The sequence below is a fragment of the Mizuhopecten yessoensis genome, unplaced genomic scaffold (assembly GCF_002113885.1).
Source record: "Mizuhopecten yessoensis strain PY_sf001 unplaced genomic scaffold, ASM211388v2 scaffold10509, whole genome shotgun sequence".
Classification (NCBI taxonomy): domain Eukaryota; kingdom Metazoa; phylum Mollusca; class Bivalvia; order Pectinida; family Pectinidae; genus Mizuhopecten; species Mizuhopecten yessoensis.
Window position 1 is genome coordinate 129,303 of NW_018408582.1, and position 21,733 is coordinate 151,035.

The 21,733-nt window shown below is 35.0% G+C and overlaps 1 protein-coding gene across 1 annotated transcript in view; it reads right to left on the minus strand.

The window, feature by feature from the left end:
- LOC110460877 (nose resistant to fluoxetine protein 6-like) overlaps positions 1-21,048 on the minus strand; it is a 33,286-nt gene extending 12,238 nt beyond the window's left edge. The window contains exons 1-6 of the mRNA XM_021514073.1: positions 20,667-21,048; positions 6,480-6,700; positions 4,918-5,008; positions 4,615-4,705; positions 2,136-2,536; positions 1,454-1,642 (exon numbers count right to left, since the gene is read on the minus strand). Of these exons, the coding sequence (XP_021369748.1) occupies positions 1,454-1,642; positions 2,136-2,536; positions 4,615-4,705; positions 4,918-5,008; positions 6,480-6,700; positions 20,667-21,000 (1,327 nt within the window). The 5' untranslated portion in view covers positions 21,001-21,048. The remainder of the gene's footprint in view (positions 1-1,453; positions 1,643-2,135; positions 2,537-4,614; positions 4,706-4,917; positions 5,009-6,479; positions 6,701-20,666) is intronic.
- Between the last annotated feature and the right edge of the window lie 685 nt (positions 21,049-21,733).

Sequence of the window (21,733 nt, forward strand, 5' to 3'; positions counted from 1 at the left end):
TATTTGGACCGATTACGTGGTGTTATAGCGGATTATCTGATATTTGGACGAAGTATGTCGTGTTATAGCGGATTATCTGGTATTTGGACGGAATATGTGGTGTAATAGCGGATTATCTGGTATTTGGACGGAATACGTGGTGTTATAGCGGATTATCTGGTATTTGGACGGAATATATGGTGTAATAGCGGATTATCTGGTATTTGGACGGAATATGTGGTGTTATAGCGGATTATCTGATATTTGGACGAAGTATGTGGTGTTATAGCGGATTATCTGGTATTTGGACGAAGTATGTGGTGTTATAGCGGATTACCTTGTATTTGGATGGAGTATATGAGGTTATGGTGGATGATATAATATCTGATCGGAATGTATGGTGTTATAATGGATTATCTGGTATTTGGACGGAGTACTGTATGTTGTGTTATAGCGGATTACCTGGAATTTGAACGGAGTATGTGGTGTTATAGCGGATTATCTTGTAATTCTGGTGTTAAAGCGGATTATGTTGTAATTGTGGTGTTATAGCGGATTATCTTGTATTTGGACGGAGTATGTGGTGTTAAAACGGATTATCTGGTATTTGGACGCATAATTCGGTGTTATAGCGGATTATCTTGTAATTATGGTGTTAAAGCGGATTATCTGGTATTTGGACGGAATATGTGGTGGTATAGCGGATTATCTGGTGTTAGGATGAAGTATGTGTTATTATAGCGTATTATCTGTTATTTGGACGAAGAATATTGTGGTATAGCGGATTATCTGGTTGACTGAGTATATGGGTTATAGCGGATTGTCTGATAATAAGTCGAAACATTTCCTATTGTAGCGGATTCTAACGGACTATGGTGTTACAGTAGATTATATGGTATTCTAACGGAGTGTCTTGTATCATAGTTGATTATGATGTATTATGACTGAGCTTATGATGTTATAGAAGATTATCTGGTATTCCGACGCAATGTGGCCATACAAAATGAACTAAAATCATTTCAAAAATAGCTATACGATAGAAACATATGCTATAGCCATAAAAGTTTTCTCATATTCAACTTAAATTGTTTTGTAACCAATGAGAAATCCCTCAGTCAAAAAGGATCCACAAACTATTCAGCTGCTCTTTTTCGCCAGGTATCTTGTCGAAAGAGAATGTTCTACGGTATCTAGTTTGTCTAACATTTTACCAAACCATTCCATTAGTGATTATATTGGGCTAGCTTACATGTACATTTTCTTCATTATACCTGTTGTCCAACTTTTAGAAACATTTAACTCTTAGGTTTAATACTTCTTACACGCGATTAACAACATCTTTTAGCCTGATATTACAGGTTTACTTATTACAAATGTATTTTTTTCAGTTTTTTGGCGTCATTTGACATCAGTCCTTACTGATAGAAATTACAAAGTGTACCTGTAGGTTATCATACTATTTTGTTATGTTTACCTGTTGCCAAGGTCGTCGAAGCGTCCGACAGTATACCGTAGTTATAAGTGTGATTTAGTATTACCCATGTTATAGTGAAGAACTTGATTCCGTGGATACATTTTATTGAGTTAAGTCCAGTCCTCCCGGTCAGTATCTTTGGGGCGTTTATCTGTATGGAGAACGCTTTGACGATACGGACTAGTACACCTAGACAGGAAAAATTAAAATTAAAATCCCGAACAAACATCAAGTTGGTAGTAAAATGTTAATAAAACTGCAATTACAAAAATATTAGACCAGGTGTTCCGGAAGAGTAAGCGTCTTATGCCGCCTCCTCGACTACCCCTGCCATGAAATTGTAAGCCAAATCTAAGTAGTGTCATGTTCTTAAATTCAGAAATACCGTTAGACAAGGACACAACAAGCCACATCAAGTACTGTTTAAAAAGGTTAAGCTGTACTACGGAACATCGTTTGTTCTAACGATGTCATTCTAAAGTTAGTTTATCGTCGATTGTGTAGTTCTTCTCGAAACATTTTAATATTGAACTTGTTCATAGTCAAAGTTTATAAACGACACATACAACTTATAATAACTAATATAAATGCATGTATATCTTATACACTATATATGTTCTATATTATCATTGGGTTTTATAATCTCTATAATCTCCTCGAGTAATTATCGAAGTAATGGTACCTTCTTTCTTTTGTCGTGATGGTTTAGCATTGGTTTCTTGTGTTAGTGATACAGCTTTGGTACCAGTACCGCCATTTGAAACACCGTTTGGTTGATCAGTTATTGTATCCACTGTTTTGTCTGAGGCAGATTTATCGGATTCTGAGTGTGGTACATAGTTTGCAAGAAGTCCAATTTCTTTTCTTCCCTTTTCCCCTTCTTTCGCAGTGTGCCCGTTTTCAACTTTAACCTCGTTCAATGTCGGACACGGTTTACTTTCGTCGACATTTGTGAATGTCAGATTGCTGTAGGCACTGTCTGCATTAGCAGATTTATCATTGTCAGCGATATCACCCCGTGACTCCATCGAAACGTAAAGCGTTCCGGTTAACATAAGAAACGCCAAAATACTGAGAAGCATTCTGAAAAAAACCCAGACGGTTTACATTATTTACATCTGTCATACATTACAAGTTATAGTCTATTCATAACTACTATACAAGTAAATGTCACTTTAGAATTCAAACTACATTCATGTCTACCAAACAAGTTAAAGGCGTGACAGTATTCAAACAATCTTCTCATTTACTATGTATTCAAATTATATTCACATCTACCACACAAGTTAAAGGCGTACCTGTATTAAAACCATATATTCATACCTACCACACAAGTTACAGGCGTATCTATATTAAAACCATATATTCATACTTACCACACAAGTTACAGGCGTACCTGTTTAAAACCATTTATTCATACCTACCACATAAGTTACAGGCGTACCTGTATTAAAACATATATTCATATCTGCCACACAAGTTACAGGCGTACCTGTTTAAAATCATATATTCATACCTACCACATAAGTTACAGGCGTACCTGTATTAAAACTATATATTCATACCTACCACACACGTTACAGGCGTACCTGTATTAAAATCATGTATTCATATCTACCACACAAGTTACAGGCGTTCCTGTATTAAAACCATATATTCATACCTACCACACAAATTACAGGCGTACCTGTTTAAAACCATATATTCATACCTACCACACAAGTTACAGACGTACCTGTTTAAAACCATATTCATACCTACCACATAAGTTACAGGCGTACCTGTATTAAAACTATATATTCATACCTACCATACACGTTACAGGCGTACCTGTATTAAAACCATGTATTCATATCTACCACACAAGTTACAGGCGTACCTGTATTAAAACCATATATTCATATCTACCACACAAGTTATAATCGTGCCTTTATTCAAATCATATTCACATCTACCATGCTAATTAAAGTCGCCTTTGTATTAAGATTATATTCAAATCTTCCATACAAGTTAAAGTCGCTCAGTACTCAAACTCCATCCACATCTACCAGAAAAGTCGTGTCTGTTTTAAACTATATCCACATTTACTTTCATCCTACTTTCATATCTGAACAAATTGTCTTCATGTCGATGTTTTTTTCGAGTTCTTAGTTTTTCTCATCCTGATGCAATCATAGATATGATATAACTATTGTGGTTAATTAAATGAAAATAATATTCAAACTAAACTATCATAAAATCTGCATTCATTTAAATATATTATACAAACTGGACTCATATCTACTAAACAAATTTTAATTACACCCGCTATGAAGCATTAGAATGCAGCATTTTTTCGTCGATTTTATCTAATAAATAAATCAAGGAATTTGAAGTGTAACTTCTAGCAAGTCCAAGGCTCCGTATTGACTGAGTGATACTTACCATGTTCAGATATTTTTAATGAGAATGTATTGACCAGAGAAATCCGACAGCTAAGATCTTATAGAACATGTTTTATTATTTTCAATAAATAGTTTTCTATGGATAGTATGTTACCATCAACATCGTTATCCCAGTCAGAATGCTAAGGCTAGTTCTCGTGATATAACCATAACTAGAACAATAATTTTGTCTTTACATATTATCTCTCTTATCATGAAAATTATCTCAAATATCTGGTTTATACGTTGTACCCAAGTCCAATTTTAGATATATGTCTGAATATTTTGTTTTCTAACACGAATATCTCAAAACCAGAGTTTATCAATGAAATACTTTTTTTTATCTGATGACAGCTTTTTTTCTTTCTAGTTTAACACAAGTATCTGGAATACCATGACACGATCTTACCTTTTTATGTCGGTTTGTTACTATGGTTTTAACATGGTTATCTCGAATACTGTGTTTTTATCTAGGATTGTTTAATTTTTTTATTTTTCTATGCCAACTTGTTTCTAGAATGTATTTTTAAAGGAATATTTGGTATTGTTTTAAATGTGTTCTGATAGGGATATTTGGGATAACCTTTTAACTCGAATGTCTGCAAGGTCGGTTTAGGATATCCCCTACCTACGACGTTTTGATAGGGTTAATGGGATAACCCTAACGAAATTTCTTATAGGACAGATTTGTTTGACAAAACGATATTCCGAATCAAAGTATATTTCCTCTGAACTTACATGGTGAGTACCGCCGCCAGGTCCTGTGTTATGTCCAATTCCAGGGTACAATCAACAGACTCTACCATTGACGTTGCGTTTTTGAAAACATCTGTGAAAAAGAACTCTGTTATTAAAACCTCAATGATTTTATTGACCGAATGCAATGCGTGTATACTCCGAAAAACAAAAATATAAAGCTGTGCTTCGTTAGGTAATTTAAAAACCCCAAACAATGTGCATGCGTGTTTGTAAGTATGTTATATTCTTCAATCGGTATGGCAATGCTTATCATCCAGAAAAAGTTTTCATTTTGCAACTTACCCAGTTTCAGAAGTCCGTATACATCGTTTCCTGTACACGTGTCAGGAATGCACGTACCCCAGGTTACTTTTAAGCCAATACCTTTTGTTTCCTGAAAAAAAAGGATTTTCTTTTAGGAAACAACTAATCGAAAGGTTCTGACTCGTGTTGATTCTCTAGATTACGTATGGTCATTGTGGAAGCAAAATGGATCAGGACAGTATTCATGTAGTAATAAGTTGGGCGGTTATAACATGTTTGTGGTTTCTGGTAGACAAGAATAGCATGTGACAGACTTGCATATGACAAGCTGGATAGTGATGGTACGTTTTTTTCCCCTCACCTCTAGTTATGTAAGACACACGTACATGTATTCCGTACGAAACATCCAGGCGGGATAAGGGTAAGTAACAAGGTGACCTTTACTATTATAGCGTCAAAGTCATATGAAATCGTTATATTATGACGTCACAATCAAAAACCCGTCAAAACGTCGTTTTACTGACTGTGATGAATGTGTCATCCGGCAAGTGAAACTATCTCAGAAACCAAGGCGTTAGTGCGTAAGCTTGCGCATAACGTCTGGAATAGTGTTTTCAATTTTAGGCATACATTCGGTACACAATACTTTTGCTGCTCTTTCCAAGTATGGCCTTATATGTTGTGTATGTTATCTATCATGTTGTTTTTGCAATGTCCATATAGTGTGTTAACCAAGTTCTATTTAGAAAGTAGGTTAAATAGAAAATGTCTGTCAGACATAAATTCCCCGCTCATGGATGGGACGGGACGAGACTTGACTGGACTGGACGGACATGGGCAAATGTGCACCCCCCCCCCCCCCCCCCCCCTCCCATTTTATGGCGGTGGCATAAACAGATTCAATCATGTTAGGATGTGGATATCCTTCCATTTGTTTCATATGATATTTGGGTGTGTAGGTAACGAATATTCCACCCTCAGGTGCATAATTTGGTGTCTCCGCTTGATGCTTTTTGCCGAGGTTCTGATACCAAATTTAAATAATCCACCGAGGGTAGAAAATCCATATCCCACAAACCTACACGTTGTATATATCATGGACTATATTTGCGGTATGGGAAATAGACAGGTGATAATATATTTGTGGTATAGACCTGATTGGATGTGAAATATTACATGGAAGTGAGATATCCGTACCAATTTATTTCATTTAAACATACCACGCATTATCAGGGGACAAGATATCTCCTGTTCTACTCACAATACTTCTTGTTTACTAGAAAAACATGGAGGAGAGAACAATAATATTTTATAACATTTCCTATGAACGAAAAAAGTTTCATTCTTAATATAGCATTATCTTGATTTTTAATTTGCAAATTAATCAAGTATTAAGCAACAAGACCCAAGAAATACTTGTGGAATAAAGCAGTATGTCATTGGACATTAACAAGTCACATTATCTTGTCAGAGTACGTTAGAGTGTTCGCATGTCAGCATTTTACAGTAAGTTACCTCTATATATACTGTTAACATAAGTTATTGGTTTTAAAAAACATTACACTGTGCCTACTCAAACAGCAATGCTAGTGCCTACTTACCACGCCTATTCCGTCGACAATACTTTTCGGAAGCGGTATACGAACACGGCAATATTTGGATCCTACGGATCGTGGATACCTTGGAGAGTTTCTGCGAATGCCTCCAAGAATTTCATTGGCTTTAATGTCCGATCTGATCTTTAGACATTGGTCAAAGGAGCCGAGGAAATTGATATTCCCTTTTGCAAGGCCAGAAGGTATTTTCCCATATGAATCAAGCCCTGTAAATAGAGAACGTACACAAATGAAAGCACGTTAACTAAAGTGATGTATGGTCTCTCGTTACTAGTTCATTTTAGTTATGTTTGTTTCGGGATTCGAAAATGGTTTAAAGATGATCAACGGTGGCCGCATACGTTGATTATGTCTTTTAAATTTGGATTTTATCGGGGAGGACATTTTATTTAATTTTCAGTCGACATTTAGCCGGCAGAAAACAAAAAATTAGAACTGACTGACGTTGTACTTTATTTGCTAGTTTTCCATTAATCAAATCCACCAATCCATCAACATCGCTCGTCAATACATTAACTCAGCATTTGATATATTTTCAATTATATTTCAAGTCACTTTCGCGGTAAGTTCAGCGGAACTATCTGACCATGATCTTCATAGGTCTTAAGTAGATCTAGAGATGATAAATATACATTTTGTATATTGGTTGTCCGCTAGCAAATGAAACCAGTCCCGCGACTTGCTATTTTACCGGAAAAATTAGCTGGGGAAGTTGATGGAAGAGCGTTTGTCTGTTTGAAAACAATACACGCGCGCTCATGGTCTATCGTCCAATAATACATGGTTATTAACAAATGAAAAGTGTCGTTACATTACAATTGTGCTAGGATATTTAATATACAAAGATTGGATAATTTGACTCACCTTTCAAACAGCATGCTTGAATATTCATCGACAAAGAAGTAATTACTTATCTGAAGCTAGGCGACAACCATGTTTAGAGAATTTGTTATTCCATATTTTGCCAATTTTAGTGTATCGCTCTAAACACTAGTTAATTAACGAACGACTTGAATTATACAATCCATATCATAGCAGGACCGCCCTGATGTTAAAATAAGCCTAATACACCTTAAAATCGAAAACAATATGACAAAGTGAAGGAAGCTGCAACTATTACTCACTATGGACAACAGTTTAACTCCAGATTATTTTAACTACCCTTGACAATTGTTCGGTAGTGTAGTCGAATGAGGTTCTAACGTTAATGTTCTGTGGTGTTTTAAGGAGGGCTCTATATGTCAAGGGACTTAACTTTGTTGTTTTTTATATGGGAAAGCCGTATCTGTCAATGGACTTGTTCTGTAAAGCTTATCAATGTACTATATACTAGTTTTCAGATGTATTCTAGGGAGTTGAACTATAAATATGCTTGTAATGTGTTGCATTCGTGGGAATTTGATTGTAAACTTACATGTTCTCTGTTGTATGTTAGGTAGTTTAATTATAAATGTGCTTGGTACCTATACCGTTGTATTGTAGGGAGTTGAACTATAAATATACTTGCTATTTGCTATATTCTAAGGAATTTAACTTTATCGAAACGTATCTTTCTCTATTCTAGGGTGTTGAACTATGAATAAACTTGTTGTCTGCTTATTTTAGGGAGTTTAAATATATGACATGTATTAAGTACCCGTACAAATAGTTAATTTTTTGTCAGGCTGTAACGTTTCACCTTTTTGTCATAGTAACTGATACGGTTATATGTGTTTGCATATAATAGATACATGTATAGTCAGTATAGTTATGTAATAATTTTGTACAGGGCTGGCAGGTCGGGCAGTTATGTAATAGGACATGGCTCTTACGCCTGATTGAAAATCCCCAGGCCCAATACTGACCATCGTTGGCCAGAGGTCTAAAATTAACAAGCAATCATTGGCTGTCCAATCATAAGTCTTTTCTCCAGCCTCTGGACCAATCACACAGGTCTTTGACCATCCTTTGTCCATAGAGGCGTCACTACCCAGCAGTGTTGATGGGGTAGAATATTTATAACTGCTGTATATTAGTGTGGTTCATTACCAATATACTTGTTCTGAGGTGCTATTTTAGGACGGTTCATTATTGATGCGTTCTAGGAAAGAGCTCTATTTATTAATTACAAGTTTTTTGGCTTCTTCGGATTCATATAACATTTAGCTTTTTCAAATTTCATTTTCATAAAAATATGCAATAACAAAGGCGGGACCGAGAAAGTAATGACACGAAAGCAGGGTCCATACTTTTATGAGGCGAACCCATGGAAGGTTTCGCTGACGAATACTACACTTTAGCTGTTCATCTTTGACACGTTTTGCTTCTGCGGACGTAGGATTCAGAGAAGTTTCTATTTTGCTTGATTCTAATGAGATGCTGTTAGATTTGTACTTCTTAGAAAAAAGAACCAATCAGTGTTGCAAATAAATAAGTACCCTAGCTCACTAAACGGAAACTACAAAGCCAATTTTCTTGGCAATTATATTCTTAAAGGTTGGATTTATGAATGTTGTAAATTTGTAATTTGTAAAGTATTCATAAACAACATGCAAGCCTATAAGGTCAAAAATGGAACGAAATGAAGGGAAAAATATTACTTTGAGCAAGCTAACGTTTTAAAATGAAAAAGCATCAAATGTATATGTAATATGTCGAAACATATTGAAGAACATACATAAATGTAAAACATATGACTAAACTCTTTTAAGAATCAATAACGAAATCAGAATGACAATTTCAGGAAATCATCTTCAAGTGCTGATGAAGTGTTGAAATAAAGTGGATCTGTTAAAAGCGTTATATGTGAAAGGTAGCCATGTAACAGTAAGAGGGACACAGTTTGTCAAAATACAATTTAATTAGTTTTATAAAACATATCAAAACATAAACAAATGTCATAGTCAACATATATGTCATTTATTACACGAGCTTTGATCAGACCTCAGGACATAACAATTGTTGACGATAGCAATATTGTACCGCTGACTATATTAAAGATAATGTGTTTGACAATCATTCAAGGCTTAAATCCATGTTAAATTATTGATAACCTGACTGGACAGTCACGTCAGCAACATTATTATTGCGTTACTTATAGTCTGGTTAGCATACATTGTCATTCAAAAATGTTTAAGGAGTAAAAACAAGGCAGCTTCCCAACAATACAATATACAATATTTTAGATAGGGAATGACAGGAAGGAATATAAACGTTTAATTTTAAAATCATAATCATTAACAATCATTAACAAATTAATAAGAAATTGGCGAATAGAAAAAGAAAGAGGGTGAGGAAGAGATGGAAAGAACAGAGGTTTTACATTTCAATGCCTGCATACAGGAGATCTTAGAGCTTACAGTGTATTATGTTAAAGATATGTAGGTTCTGCTGTACAAAGTTCATATAACCATCGAAAGTGAAAAAGGTATCAAGATCTGGATAGCATAGCAAATCACGTGACAAGGCTAGTCATCAAGTTATTTCTTTGTGTCATCCAGGTGCGTCCAGGACGGATGAGACATGAGGACAAAGTCCAATGTTATAGCCATGCGTGTATATCGCTTATCAGTAGCGTGGTGCTGTACAATGGGATTATATGGTAAAGGAAGGATATTCTGTCAAAACATATAACGACACACACTGTTATCGTATTGTAATGTAACGTATAAAAGTAACAAATAAGAAAAAAATGTAAACTACCTGGGATCGAACCACCGAATGAAAACTTCCCAGCCCTCCGCCATACCGATTGAGGTTAAATGATATTCCCCTAATGCGAAGCTTCACGAGGAAGTTTTGTTTAAACACTACAAAATACATATATATGTATACATACATCCCTTAATAATAATAAGTATATATATAAATGTATTGATCATTATAAGGTAGCAACGTGTCATCAAACACATGCATGTTTATCAATATATCTAAGGTAAGGATTATTTCGAAAATTTCGTGAAAAGTATTTGTCTGCTTTATCCAACTGTCAATCGCAACTTCTCGGTCAATTCCGTGAAGGCTTAAAATTGAAACGTTTAATTTTTTTTTCTCTACATCTCAATATACATTTCCCAAGGACTGTACTTTGAAAAAAAAATGTTGAAAGGGGATAGAGCAATTTTTCTTTTGAAACAAATAAAGATAAACAGAACTTCAGAAACCCCCGCCCCCACCACCCCCANATACTGTTAAGAGGTGTATATCTAGGCCTACGTTTATTATGTCCATAGCTATTATGAGGACGTTATCTTTGTATAAATCAAACAAATACAACATAGTTCATGCTATTCAGACGTATTGATATCACACTGAGTTACAGGAAGAAAAAACATAGTTATATATTAACCTCGAATGCAGTCAGGTGTCATACAGAACATTTTACGTTTGAACTACTTGTATTCTCCTCAGTGAAATATGACATTTACATGGAAGTTTGCAGAATTTTCATGCTTTATCTTCATTGTACGATAGTGAGATTTTGAGTATATCCAAAAATAAACGTAAAGACATTTAAAACCTAATAACAAATTACCGAGATCAATAAATAATTATCAGCCAACTTATATCAAAGTTTGTCATTTTACACAATGTACAAATTAAACGTGTCGCAACGTTTCAAGACTGACTGGTCCCTTTGTTTAATACGTACATTGTTTGTGTAGAGAGTAAAACTTTGATATCATATGTTTCCAATCTGATAAATCTTATTGTCTGTATCATAAGGGATCCCGTAATCTGTTAACGATATACTTCGATATACAGGTGCACTTATTAATTATTTCAAACCACTGCTTTGCTTTTGAAGAAATAGTAATACTATAATGATTTAAAAGGCTGTTTATATATCATCAAACAGATTAGATAATATGCATGTATCTACAACGCGTGGCACTTTTATATGAATTTCCTGCGGAGAGTTTGAGTTAACAGATGATCGGTGCAAGACTATTTATTTCAATTTTTTGACATCGAGGAAAGTTCTTTGCTTGGTGTGATCTCGTATTTCGATTGTCGAGTTTATAATGATTTATTTAATTGAGTTGATTCCTTATGATCCAGACAACTGGATATAGGTAGCCTCCCACGTCCAACTCCAACTGTGCCAGCTATCGATCGACTGACTTATAGTTAACTGTGTCAGCTATCGATCGACTGACTTATATTTAACTGTGTCAGCTATCGATCGACTGACTTATAGTTAACTGTGTCAGCTATCGATCGACTGACTTATAGTTAACTGTGTCAGCTATCGATCGACTGACTTATAGTTAACTGTGCCAGCTATCGATCGACTGACTTATAGTTAACTGTGCCAGCTATCGATCGACTGACTTATAGTTAACTGTGCCAGCTATCGATCGACTGACTTATAGTTAACTGTGCCAGCTATCGATCGACTGACTTATAGTTAACTGTGCCAGCTATCAATCGACTGACTTATAGTTAACTGTGCCAGCTATCAATCGACTGACTTATAGTTAACTGTGCCAGCTATCAATCGACTGACTTATAGTTAACTGTGCCAGCTATCAATCGACTGACTTATAGTTAACTGTGCCAGCTATCAATCGACTGACTTATAGTTAACGTGCCAGCTATCGATCGACTGACTTATAGGTAACTCTGTTAGCTATTGATCGACTGACTTATAGTTAACTGTGCCAGCTATCGATCGACTGACTTATAGTTAACGTCTAACTGTACCAGCTATCAATCGACTGACTTATTGTTGACGAAGTCGGGTTTATAACATTCAGACAAACATGGATTTAAGGTAAGTTTCTGTAAATATTCAAACATATACATTTATTAAAATTAAAGGTACATGTGAAAGTACAGTTGTAGATTAAATCTGATACGTTTCGATTGACAACACAATGGGAAGCCGTCCATACCGTTTCGGTGCCATGGTTATTGTGGTCAGCGTTTTGATAGCATTGACGCGGAAAATTCATTCAGGCATAACTAGCCAGAATCTGTCTGACACAGAAAAAGCTAACTTAACAGTTAATTACATTAATTAGAATTCATGACCAATTATCCAACGACGTTTACGAGTCAGCAATGGCTGCTGGAAACTCCAGTTCTTACGAACGCCACAGTTAGCTACTTGTTGAAGGCCATGCCAGATTTGCTCCAAAACTCCGTCTTTTATGATATCGTTTAAGCCCTTGTGAACGAGGCTGGAATAGACGCAGATCTGTTTCAAAAACGAATCACTAAAGAAGGTCCTACATTCCTGAACGATATCAATATAGCAGCATCCGTTATACAGTCTGTGGTCATGAGTCCAATTCTACAGAGTCTCCTATCGAGGTCATACAATGTAAGCAAACCAGTTCTCGATCGGTAATACAAGGGAGATAGATAACTGTTTTCCGATTCCATTTCAACGTAATTACTTAGGCAAAATACAACACACGATTTCCCCAACAAAATAATCGAGTCAGAATGTCTCAACACATCAAACGTACAGTGTATCTAGCCAATCTAAAGCATAATTAAAGAATGATAACCAGGTTAATACACTCCTGAAGAGGGAGACACACACACACACACTGACTAATGTAAGTTAACAAAAGGGTTTCATAAGTTTTGGTAAAACTATTTTAGTTGAAAATTTACCCGCTAAAGAAGGGCCACAGTGTATGGTATAACATTATCGACAGACAAATCTCAATATTGGTCAATGTGAAAGGAAGGAAGGTAGTTAGTAGTTTATAAAGACAAAATGATGAAGAGAGCTGTATGCTATGGCACCAATGTTCCATGTTACGAAGACTAAACACTGTTCTATTGAACGACGTCCTCGTTTGCCAGTGATATGTTGACTTTGACGTTCCATTAGGTCGTGATCACGGTTTTTCACTATTGTAGCTACGGGGGTTGTGTTTGTTTCCAATAATACCGTCAAATTCACGGAAAGTGTTAAATACGTTGATGCGAAATGTATCTTGTATATATTCGTTCCTGTTTCATTATTCATTTTACTGTATACATTTTTATATTTCATATTAAGGGGTAGCGTGTGTGTAATTGATGCAATTTGTATATAAAAACAAATTTCTGATCACAGATCATTTAAAGGCATTGATGTAGATGAATTCAGGCAATTTGTTTGTTAACAAATAAGTGATCTGTATAGACATAAGAAAACTTTTACCTGGCACCGTCATTGACAGTGGTACATAAGTCAGAAACGATTATTAAGTAGATCACGCCGGTTATTTCGATATAAAAACCGTATCGACACTGACATAGTTTGTTCCGAACTATAAATATAGTAAAAAAGATTACTTAATGTCGTTAAAAAGTACCGCTGTGTCATTTGATGAAACTGACAAACCCACAAAGATGCCATACAACCAATATCTGGGATTTACCTGTATATGGAAGCACGTTCACCTTGGAATTCAGACCTACCTAACTATTCTCTATCTCTCATTTAAATTCTGAATTAGCTTAGCACCACACAACGTGTTAAATAATTCGATAGTATTATGCAACTGGCCTTAACACTGACTCAGCTACCGCCACCATTAATGACATCGCCTGTTTTGCAAGGCAAAGTCCACATACATTCCTAAAATATCATACTTATCTGGAACACGTGAATATATATCTTTTGTTACTCTCGCTTGCAATTCATATCAAGGTTCACTACATTTCCAAATCTTTCTTCACACTTTTTCCTTTTTTATTTGCCGATGTTCTTATAAATTTGTTATGTAAAATAAGATTGTTATAAACATTTTTATTCCTTCCAACCTCCTATTTAAAGTTATTGTATATTACATTGCCCAATCCCTATGGTTCTTATGAATCAATGAATTGATTGTTGTGGGATATATGTCCCCACAACGGCCCTGATCATATAAAGACGACATTAACCAATAAGATACACTATGGTGAATGAACCCTGATGTCGATAAACTGAAACAAATGAATTCATATGCATATACATTTTTCTATTAAACAGGGTTTCATAAATATCATTTTAAATAGCAATGAGCTTGGACGTTCATTGGAAATAACATTTTGCACTTGATTAATGGGTAAAGATATGTTTGCTGAAATTGATATTTTGTTCTAAATACAAATTTAGAAAAAAATTAGGTACATCTTATTGATTTTTACAATGAAAATACGAGGCAAAACAAAGTACAAACCAGAATCTAAGAAGACTTCTAAACATAGAGGATTCATCAAAAAAAGATATTTTAGTTGAAAAACAACACCGTGAGATAAAATCTGTAGTTTGGTATTAGTTTAGATACCGTCAGCTTGACGCTAACCGAAATATATTTTTCTCCCCGTTCTGATAGTCATTTTAAATAAACAATTGGCATACACAAAATTGTTTGGCTACTCATGATTCGACATTTAGATTTGAAGTTAATTTGTAAAGATAATACTCTTTTTACTTTTTTGAATGACGCTGTATGCTAACCAGTCTATAGGTAACGCAATTATAATGTCGCACTGCCTAGTCAGCTTTACGACAACTTAACACGGAAATCGGCTTGAATGGTCGTAAAAATATTAAAATCATCATGACAAATTGAAACAGTAAAACAAATTAAAAAAATAATAAAACAAATGAAATATATTTTGTTTTTCGAAGCATGCGTTTCACAATGTTCTAAACATTGACTTGTTATAAGAATACCTTAAGCTACAATAATTTACACAAAACTGTCACTGATAAAATTCGGTCAGTGATAGTCAGAAAAACGATTAATACCCAAGTGATAAATAGGGAACAAAAGACACTTTCGTTGCTATCGTCATCCATTGTTATGTCCTGAGGTCTGAACGAAGTTTTATAATCATTGTCATCCATTATTATGTCCCGAGGTCTGAACGAAGCTTTATAATCATCGTCATCCATTGTTATGTCCTGATGTCTGATCGAAGCTTTATAATCATCGTCATCCATTGTTATGTCCTGAGGTCTGATCGAAGCTTTATAATCATCGTCATCCATTGTTATGTCCCGAGGTCTGATCGAAGCTTTATAATCATTGTCATCCAGGTTGATTATGATATTTGTTATGATGTTCGTATTTAAAAGCATGTTTTTGTGTTGTATAAGACAATTAAAATATATTTGAATGAATAGTTATGTCCCTTTTACCGTTACAATAAGATGTATGCACACACCAACCAGCTATACAATGTCTATATAACGTGTTAACAGATCCGTTCCATTTTCAACACTTTATTAGCACTTGAAGATGACTGTCCAGTTGTTCCTCAAAAAGCGTGAAGTTCATATTTTATATTTATGTAAGCTCTTTAACATGTTTCAACTTATTACTTTAAACTTCTGTATTCTGCTTTTTCATTTTAAAATGTCGTTTTGCTCAAGGAATTGATTTTCCAATATTTTTCTTCTATTCTTGACTTTATTAACAGTTCAACTTCCTTACATATATTATAAAACTCCCTAGAATACAGAAAATGACAAGTATGTTTATATTTCAACACTCTAGAATTCATCAAATAACAAATACATTTATAGCTGTTCTCTAAATAATTGACAGATAACAAGTATCATTATAGTTCAAATCCTTAAAATATAACAAATAACAAATACATTTATAATGAAACGTCCTGGAACACAGCAGAGAACAAGTTCATGGATAATTTAGTTCCTAGAAATATAACAGAGAAGAAGAATGTTTATAGTTCAAGCCCTTAGAATACAGCAGAGAACAACTATATTTATAATTAATCTCCCTTGCATATAATTAATAAGAAGTATACATACAGTTCGACCCCTAGAACACAACAAAAATCAAGGATATCTATAGTCCAAATCCCTAGAATGCATTAGATAACAAGTATATTTGTAATTTAACTTACCTTATCCCAGTTTAAACAAGAAAATGCAGCAAAACTGCTGGACACCAAACCTTTTTTTATGAAATTGACGAACTGATAGTCCAGCAACCTCGAGGGAACGGATCCGGCATACTTGAATTTCTTGAATTATGATTATTTTATAAATCATTAATAGCATTAATTTTGTCCTTCAAAATATTCCGTTCACGCTCAATATCCGTACATTTACCATTTTTATCACTCAATAATTGTTCCACAGCACGAAAATGCACATGTTCAAACGCACGTTTAAATGTCTACGATTACGTAATAACCTCAGCTTTGAAAGAGAAGCAGCAATTGTTACAAATATTTATATCGACAATATACAGTATGTACATCTGGATAAAATATCAACCGTCTTCTGGGTTAAAGCGTAAATCGCAGACCCCCTCCCTTGAATAATAGTTATTACTTCTCGAGACTGTTACACAGACACAATTTGCCACTACGCTGTGTTTTTTATTACCACGTATTTGTTTTATACAAGTGAAATAAATAATTCGTTTGGAACGGGAATAACATGAAATTGTCTATTTTGTACATTCTTTCACGTCACGCCTACATCAGAAAAGCACGGGAATGTGTAGCGTAGTTTCCGACGCCAATTAATTATGACATCACGCTTGACAACAATACAGAATGCCATTTTTACTGGTCTTTTACTGCAATTTCGCCGTTTGCTGCTATTATCTGATAATATTTCCAGATACAAATGATATAAGTAGTGTAGTTATGTAGAACCGTTAATGTATGCTACATGTATAGGTGGAACACACCACCTAGCCTGCCGTCGCTTCATCTAAACTTGAAACTGAAAATCTTCGCAGAGAAAATGATGTACCGTTTAGATTGGACTATACTTATAGTATTATTCTTCACTGCATATCGATATGTTTTTTATCAAATGGAGAATTCATGTTTTTTTAAGTAAACTGTAATATATACAGGTACCGTAGGGTTTACTATCATTTTTTGAAGACAGAATGCGGCCTTAATTTCCAAGAAGGCTTTTACGCACGGGGAAGCGCCGGAATAGGACAAAGTGATTCCGATCAAACCCCGGCGGCGCGTTGCGCCGCTTGGGGTTTAAAACACCCCAAAGAAAGCCCTAAACAAACCTCAAAATGATGTAACATTCGTGTTTAAAAATTATGGATGCAGAAGATTTTTTTTTGTCTTATACAAACTGCGAGATAGGAGGCACGGTAGTCTAGTGGTAGACGCTGGGTTGCGGGTTGGCGTCACGGCACGGCACTATGTTGTATCATTGAGCAAGATACTTTACTCAACTGTAAATGAGTACGTGGTTGGGCAGTGCTAAAAGTGTTGAATGCTAGCTGTTAGCGCCGAAATGGCAGCTCCGTCTGTATGCTCCCCGGGGAGTCGAAAAATGTATTGTCTGGCTGCAAAGGCCCTATAACCACGGATAATAATTTGTGAACCGCTTTGAGACGACCTACGAACTAGTTTGTGATGAAGCGGTATATAAGAACCTCGAATTATTATTATTATAAATAATGCCAGTAACTTGCATTTTGACCTCTATAATGATTATTTGTCTATTTCATATATGTATGGTTACAGACAGGATCGATAAATCCCCTACCATTATTAATTTGAAAGTCGAAACTATAATAAGCAAATACAAGTTATGATAAACTCATTACAGAACGGCAATCACCTATAAGATCATATTGATATCTTACTCAGGAGTAGCTCTCAACGTAGTGATGATACTAAGGCTATTACAATTAACAATAGTCTATACATCAAGTATATGAATCACAGTTGGTTGTTTCTGTATAGCGTAAAATAATTCATCTTACATACAAGTCTATATCATACCAAATGTTGAATGGAAAGAATTTGACCTGATGGTGTTTATAAAATGACGACTTGAGCTAGTATAATATGTATCTATAATATATTTATAAACTACAAATTACCGAAAATCCCTAGTTGTTTATGGCGAGGATTCATAACCTGCTGATATGAACGCTCTATGTCAGTGTAAGACTAAATGCTTCGTACGATCAGAATTCCTAGTTACTCCCCTTGACTCATTATTTCTGAACTACATCTACAATGAAGCAGTGCTCTCCCTTTATTTCTCGATATATATATCATATGAATGTTTGTAACTCTGGCTAGGAGAGGACTTATATAGGCAAATCCTGTTGTCCAATTTCTTTATTTTCAGTTAAATTTACTGAAACGGAAATTGCTAGCATTAAATTCTTCAACAACAATTAATGCGTCTTCCTTATCGCGACAGTTTTACAAGTTGGTACATGTACATAGTACTCTGTCATGTTTACTCGTTGCTTTTCCAGCGTAATTAAATAAAGTATTTTGCTTCCCATACGTTTACTGAACATTGAAATTTGAAGGTAAGATGTCATTGATTTTTGTCATTTATCAATCAGTATTGATACCAATCACTAGTCAAAAAAGACATGCATATCTATGAAACGAATGAAACCTTATACTTTTTTTGTACGGTATACACATAATTAGGTTGTCTTGTTGCATTATGATATCCTTCAAAAGTCAATCCCAACGGGCTGTAATCTAGGTATTTATAGAAAGTTTTGTGCGGAATCAGACGATTTTACCTCAGAATTCAATGATTCTGAGGTTTTTGCCTTGCCACAATATGTAAAGTCCAAATATATTCTGATCTTTCCTTACTCCCCGCTTGTTGTAATTTCAAAATGAGGTTTACTCGAAGTTGAGTATTCTCCCTAATGTATGTAAATTTAAAGGGGCTGGTCGGGGAAAAAATGTCATATTTGCTAAAATGGCATATACATGTTTAAAATACCTTCTTATGAAATATACCGATTCAAATTTGCTGAAATTCACTCCCTAAGAGTAAAAATTATAATTATATTAAAGAAATCCTAAATCGTCACCTGACAGTCTCAAACTCTCAATTGACCCAGATCAGTGATGTAATTTTACCGCACGCGCGTCATCAACAAGGCCAAATGTAAACATCGCGGCGAAAGAAAAAGATGCATGCAAAAGTCATGACTGGCACCAGGTATCAATACCGTTATATATAAGAACAACATATAGGTAGGAATAATACACTTGCATCATACGTGACCTTTGAAAACAATTATTTACGTATAGTATTGCTGTCTTGTCCGCTAGTTGAGTCCGACATGGCACATGACGGCGTGCTATTGTTGTTATCTTCACTGCCTCACTTTCGAAACAATCACGTGACATATATAAATAGATCTGCGCTAAATTTACGCGGGGCTTCCCCGAGATTTCAGTGGTCAAAACTGGACATTGCAAGCAGAACTCGACCATCATATTGCCGTGGTATAACTTTTGGAAGGCCAGAGAACGCATTTAGACCCATTTATTTTGTATTTTTTTCCCCGACCAGCCCTTTTAAGCATCCAGAAATGAGTTTCTGTGGGTCCGTTTGTTTGATCTCTTTTCTTTTTTAAATTCCAACAGCTTATACGAAGAATCGGAACATTTAACTTATATGGAGGAATTATATTTAAAGAACCCAAAATGGTGACAATGGTAATTATATAACTTGATGGTTCTTAGTGTGGCGTGGTTCCGATACTTGGTATCGTATTAAACATTAATTGGGAAACATTATCAGTTACATTGCTATCTCAGCTGAATTCTTTTGTATTGTTTCATGAGAATGGACTAGTTGTCGACGTCGTTAATTGAGTAAACATATCGTTATCTTGTTATAAAAGAGGAGAGTGATTAGGTCGTGTGAACTCCCGACATTTTGCCTATTTCTATTTTACACATTGTATTATCTCCTGACTAAATTATTCGTGAAAATGTAGTTTAAATGTAAGGAAATTAGGAAACTATCGTATAAATCATAATTATTTAATATCTATTACTTAATGAAATTATTTGATTCTTTAATGAACGGTGTGAACCGGTGAAAAAATTACTAAAAACTGGAAAACAATACTCTCTTCGGCTATTTATACAAATGTATAAAATATATATAATAATATATAAACAATATATGAAAAAATAAAAATGATATTTTCATAAAGGACTTCAGTGTTATCTGTATCATTTATACGTCTAAATGATCTTGCTTGAAGACCAAACATATGCTTTAATCTATGCAATGTTTACCCTTTAAAAAGATGTTATTTAGATATGTGTAAGTAATTTAGAGATAACAGTTGCAAATTCAAAACATCGTTAATACTTATAATTATACATACGATTTCTTAAGTTCCTATAAAAACTATGACAATAAAATGACAGGAATAATATAACTAAAAAAATACTCACTTCTCAATGCCCATTCTTTTTCATCATTCGCTGCATCAATAAAGTCGATCATATCCTCATAACACACGTCACTGATCTTGTCTTCCTCAACCGAACTGTTATACGGCAACATTGTACGTGCACTTCCAGTCCCAAGCAATGGCATAATGGCAGGGAGTAAATTCATCTGCCCTAAAATGTTTGCGTATGTAAGAACTGGATCACTTATAAGGGAGGCAGGAACACCATTATTCTGTTTTCTGTAAGTTTTAGAAAATTCTGATTCGAGCATTTGAAATAAGAACCTCAATGCTAGATTTTGCGAATTGCCGGTCGAGTCACCAGTCGCTGCCATAAGTGTGGCGTATAAAAACAAAGTATCGCCGTTGTAAAGATTATCAAGGACAGGCTTGCTAACTTTGTAAGACCTAGATATGAGTCTCTGTGTATCTGAACTTTCAATAATTGTTTTAACAATGGATAATGTGTTATTGCTATCATTCAGAAATTCAGTTCCTTCCTTCGCAATGCGTTCCGGAAGTCCTGATTTTAAGAACCCTTGACTGAGTTCTTCTATGAAAATATCCATGACAGTTTGAAATGTTGGAGTAGAAATAGCGTATGCGGTTACCTCAATTGCCTTATTCAATAAAATAATAAAAACACTGGAATCGTCTTCTTGTCGATACTGTTCTATGAGAGGTTTGGCGATAGTAATGCTTCGGGTCAGTGCCTTGACAAAATCGAACTGTGATGAGATGTGTTGCATTTCAACCTCAGAGATCGGATTAGATGAATTTAGTACTAAGTTAGTACGTTGAAAGGCTTGTTCTGCTTCGTCAACAATTACTTTAGCAATATCCTGAACTATCAGATCTCGGAGAAAGTCTGGCATGGAAACCAATACGTATGAGGCAATGGCGTCAAGGAGTTCTGAAGTCGTTGAGGTATTTCCAGGAGAAACGTTGTTAATCAAGTCTCTGGCAGCCATTGCCGACTCGTAAACGTGGTGAGATTCAAATTCATGCTGAATGAAATAATCTGCTATTATGGATGCTCTGTCCGCGTCGGAAATGTTTTGGCCAGTT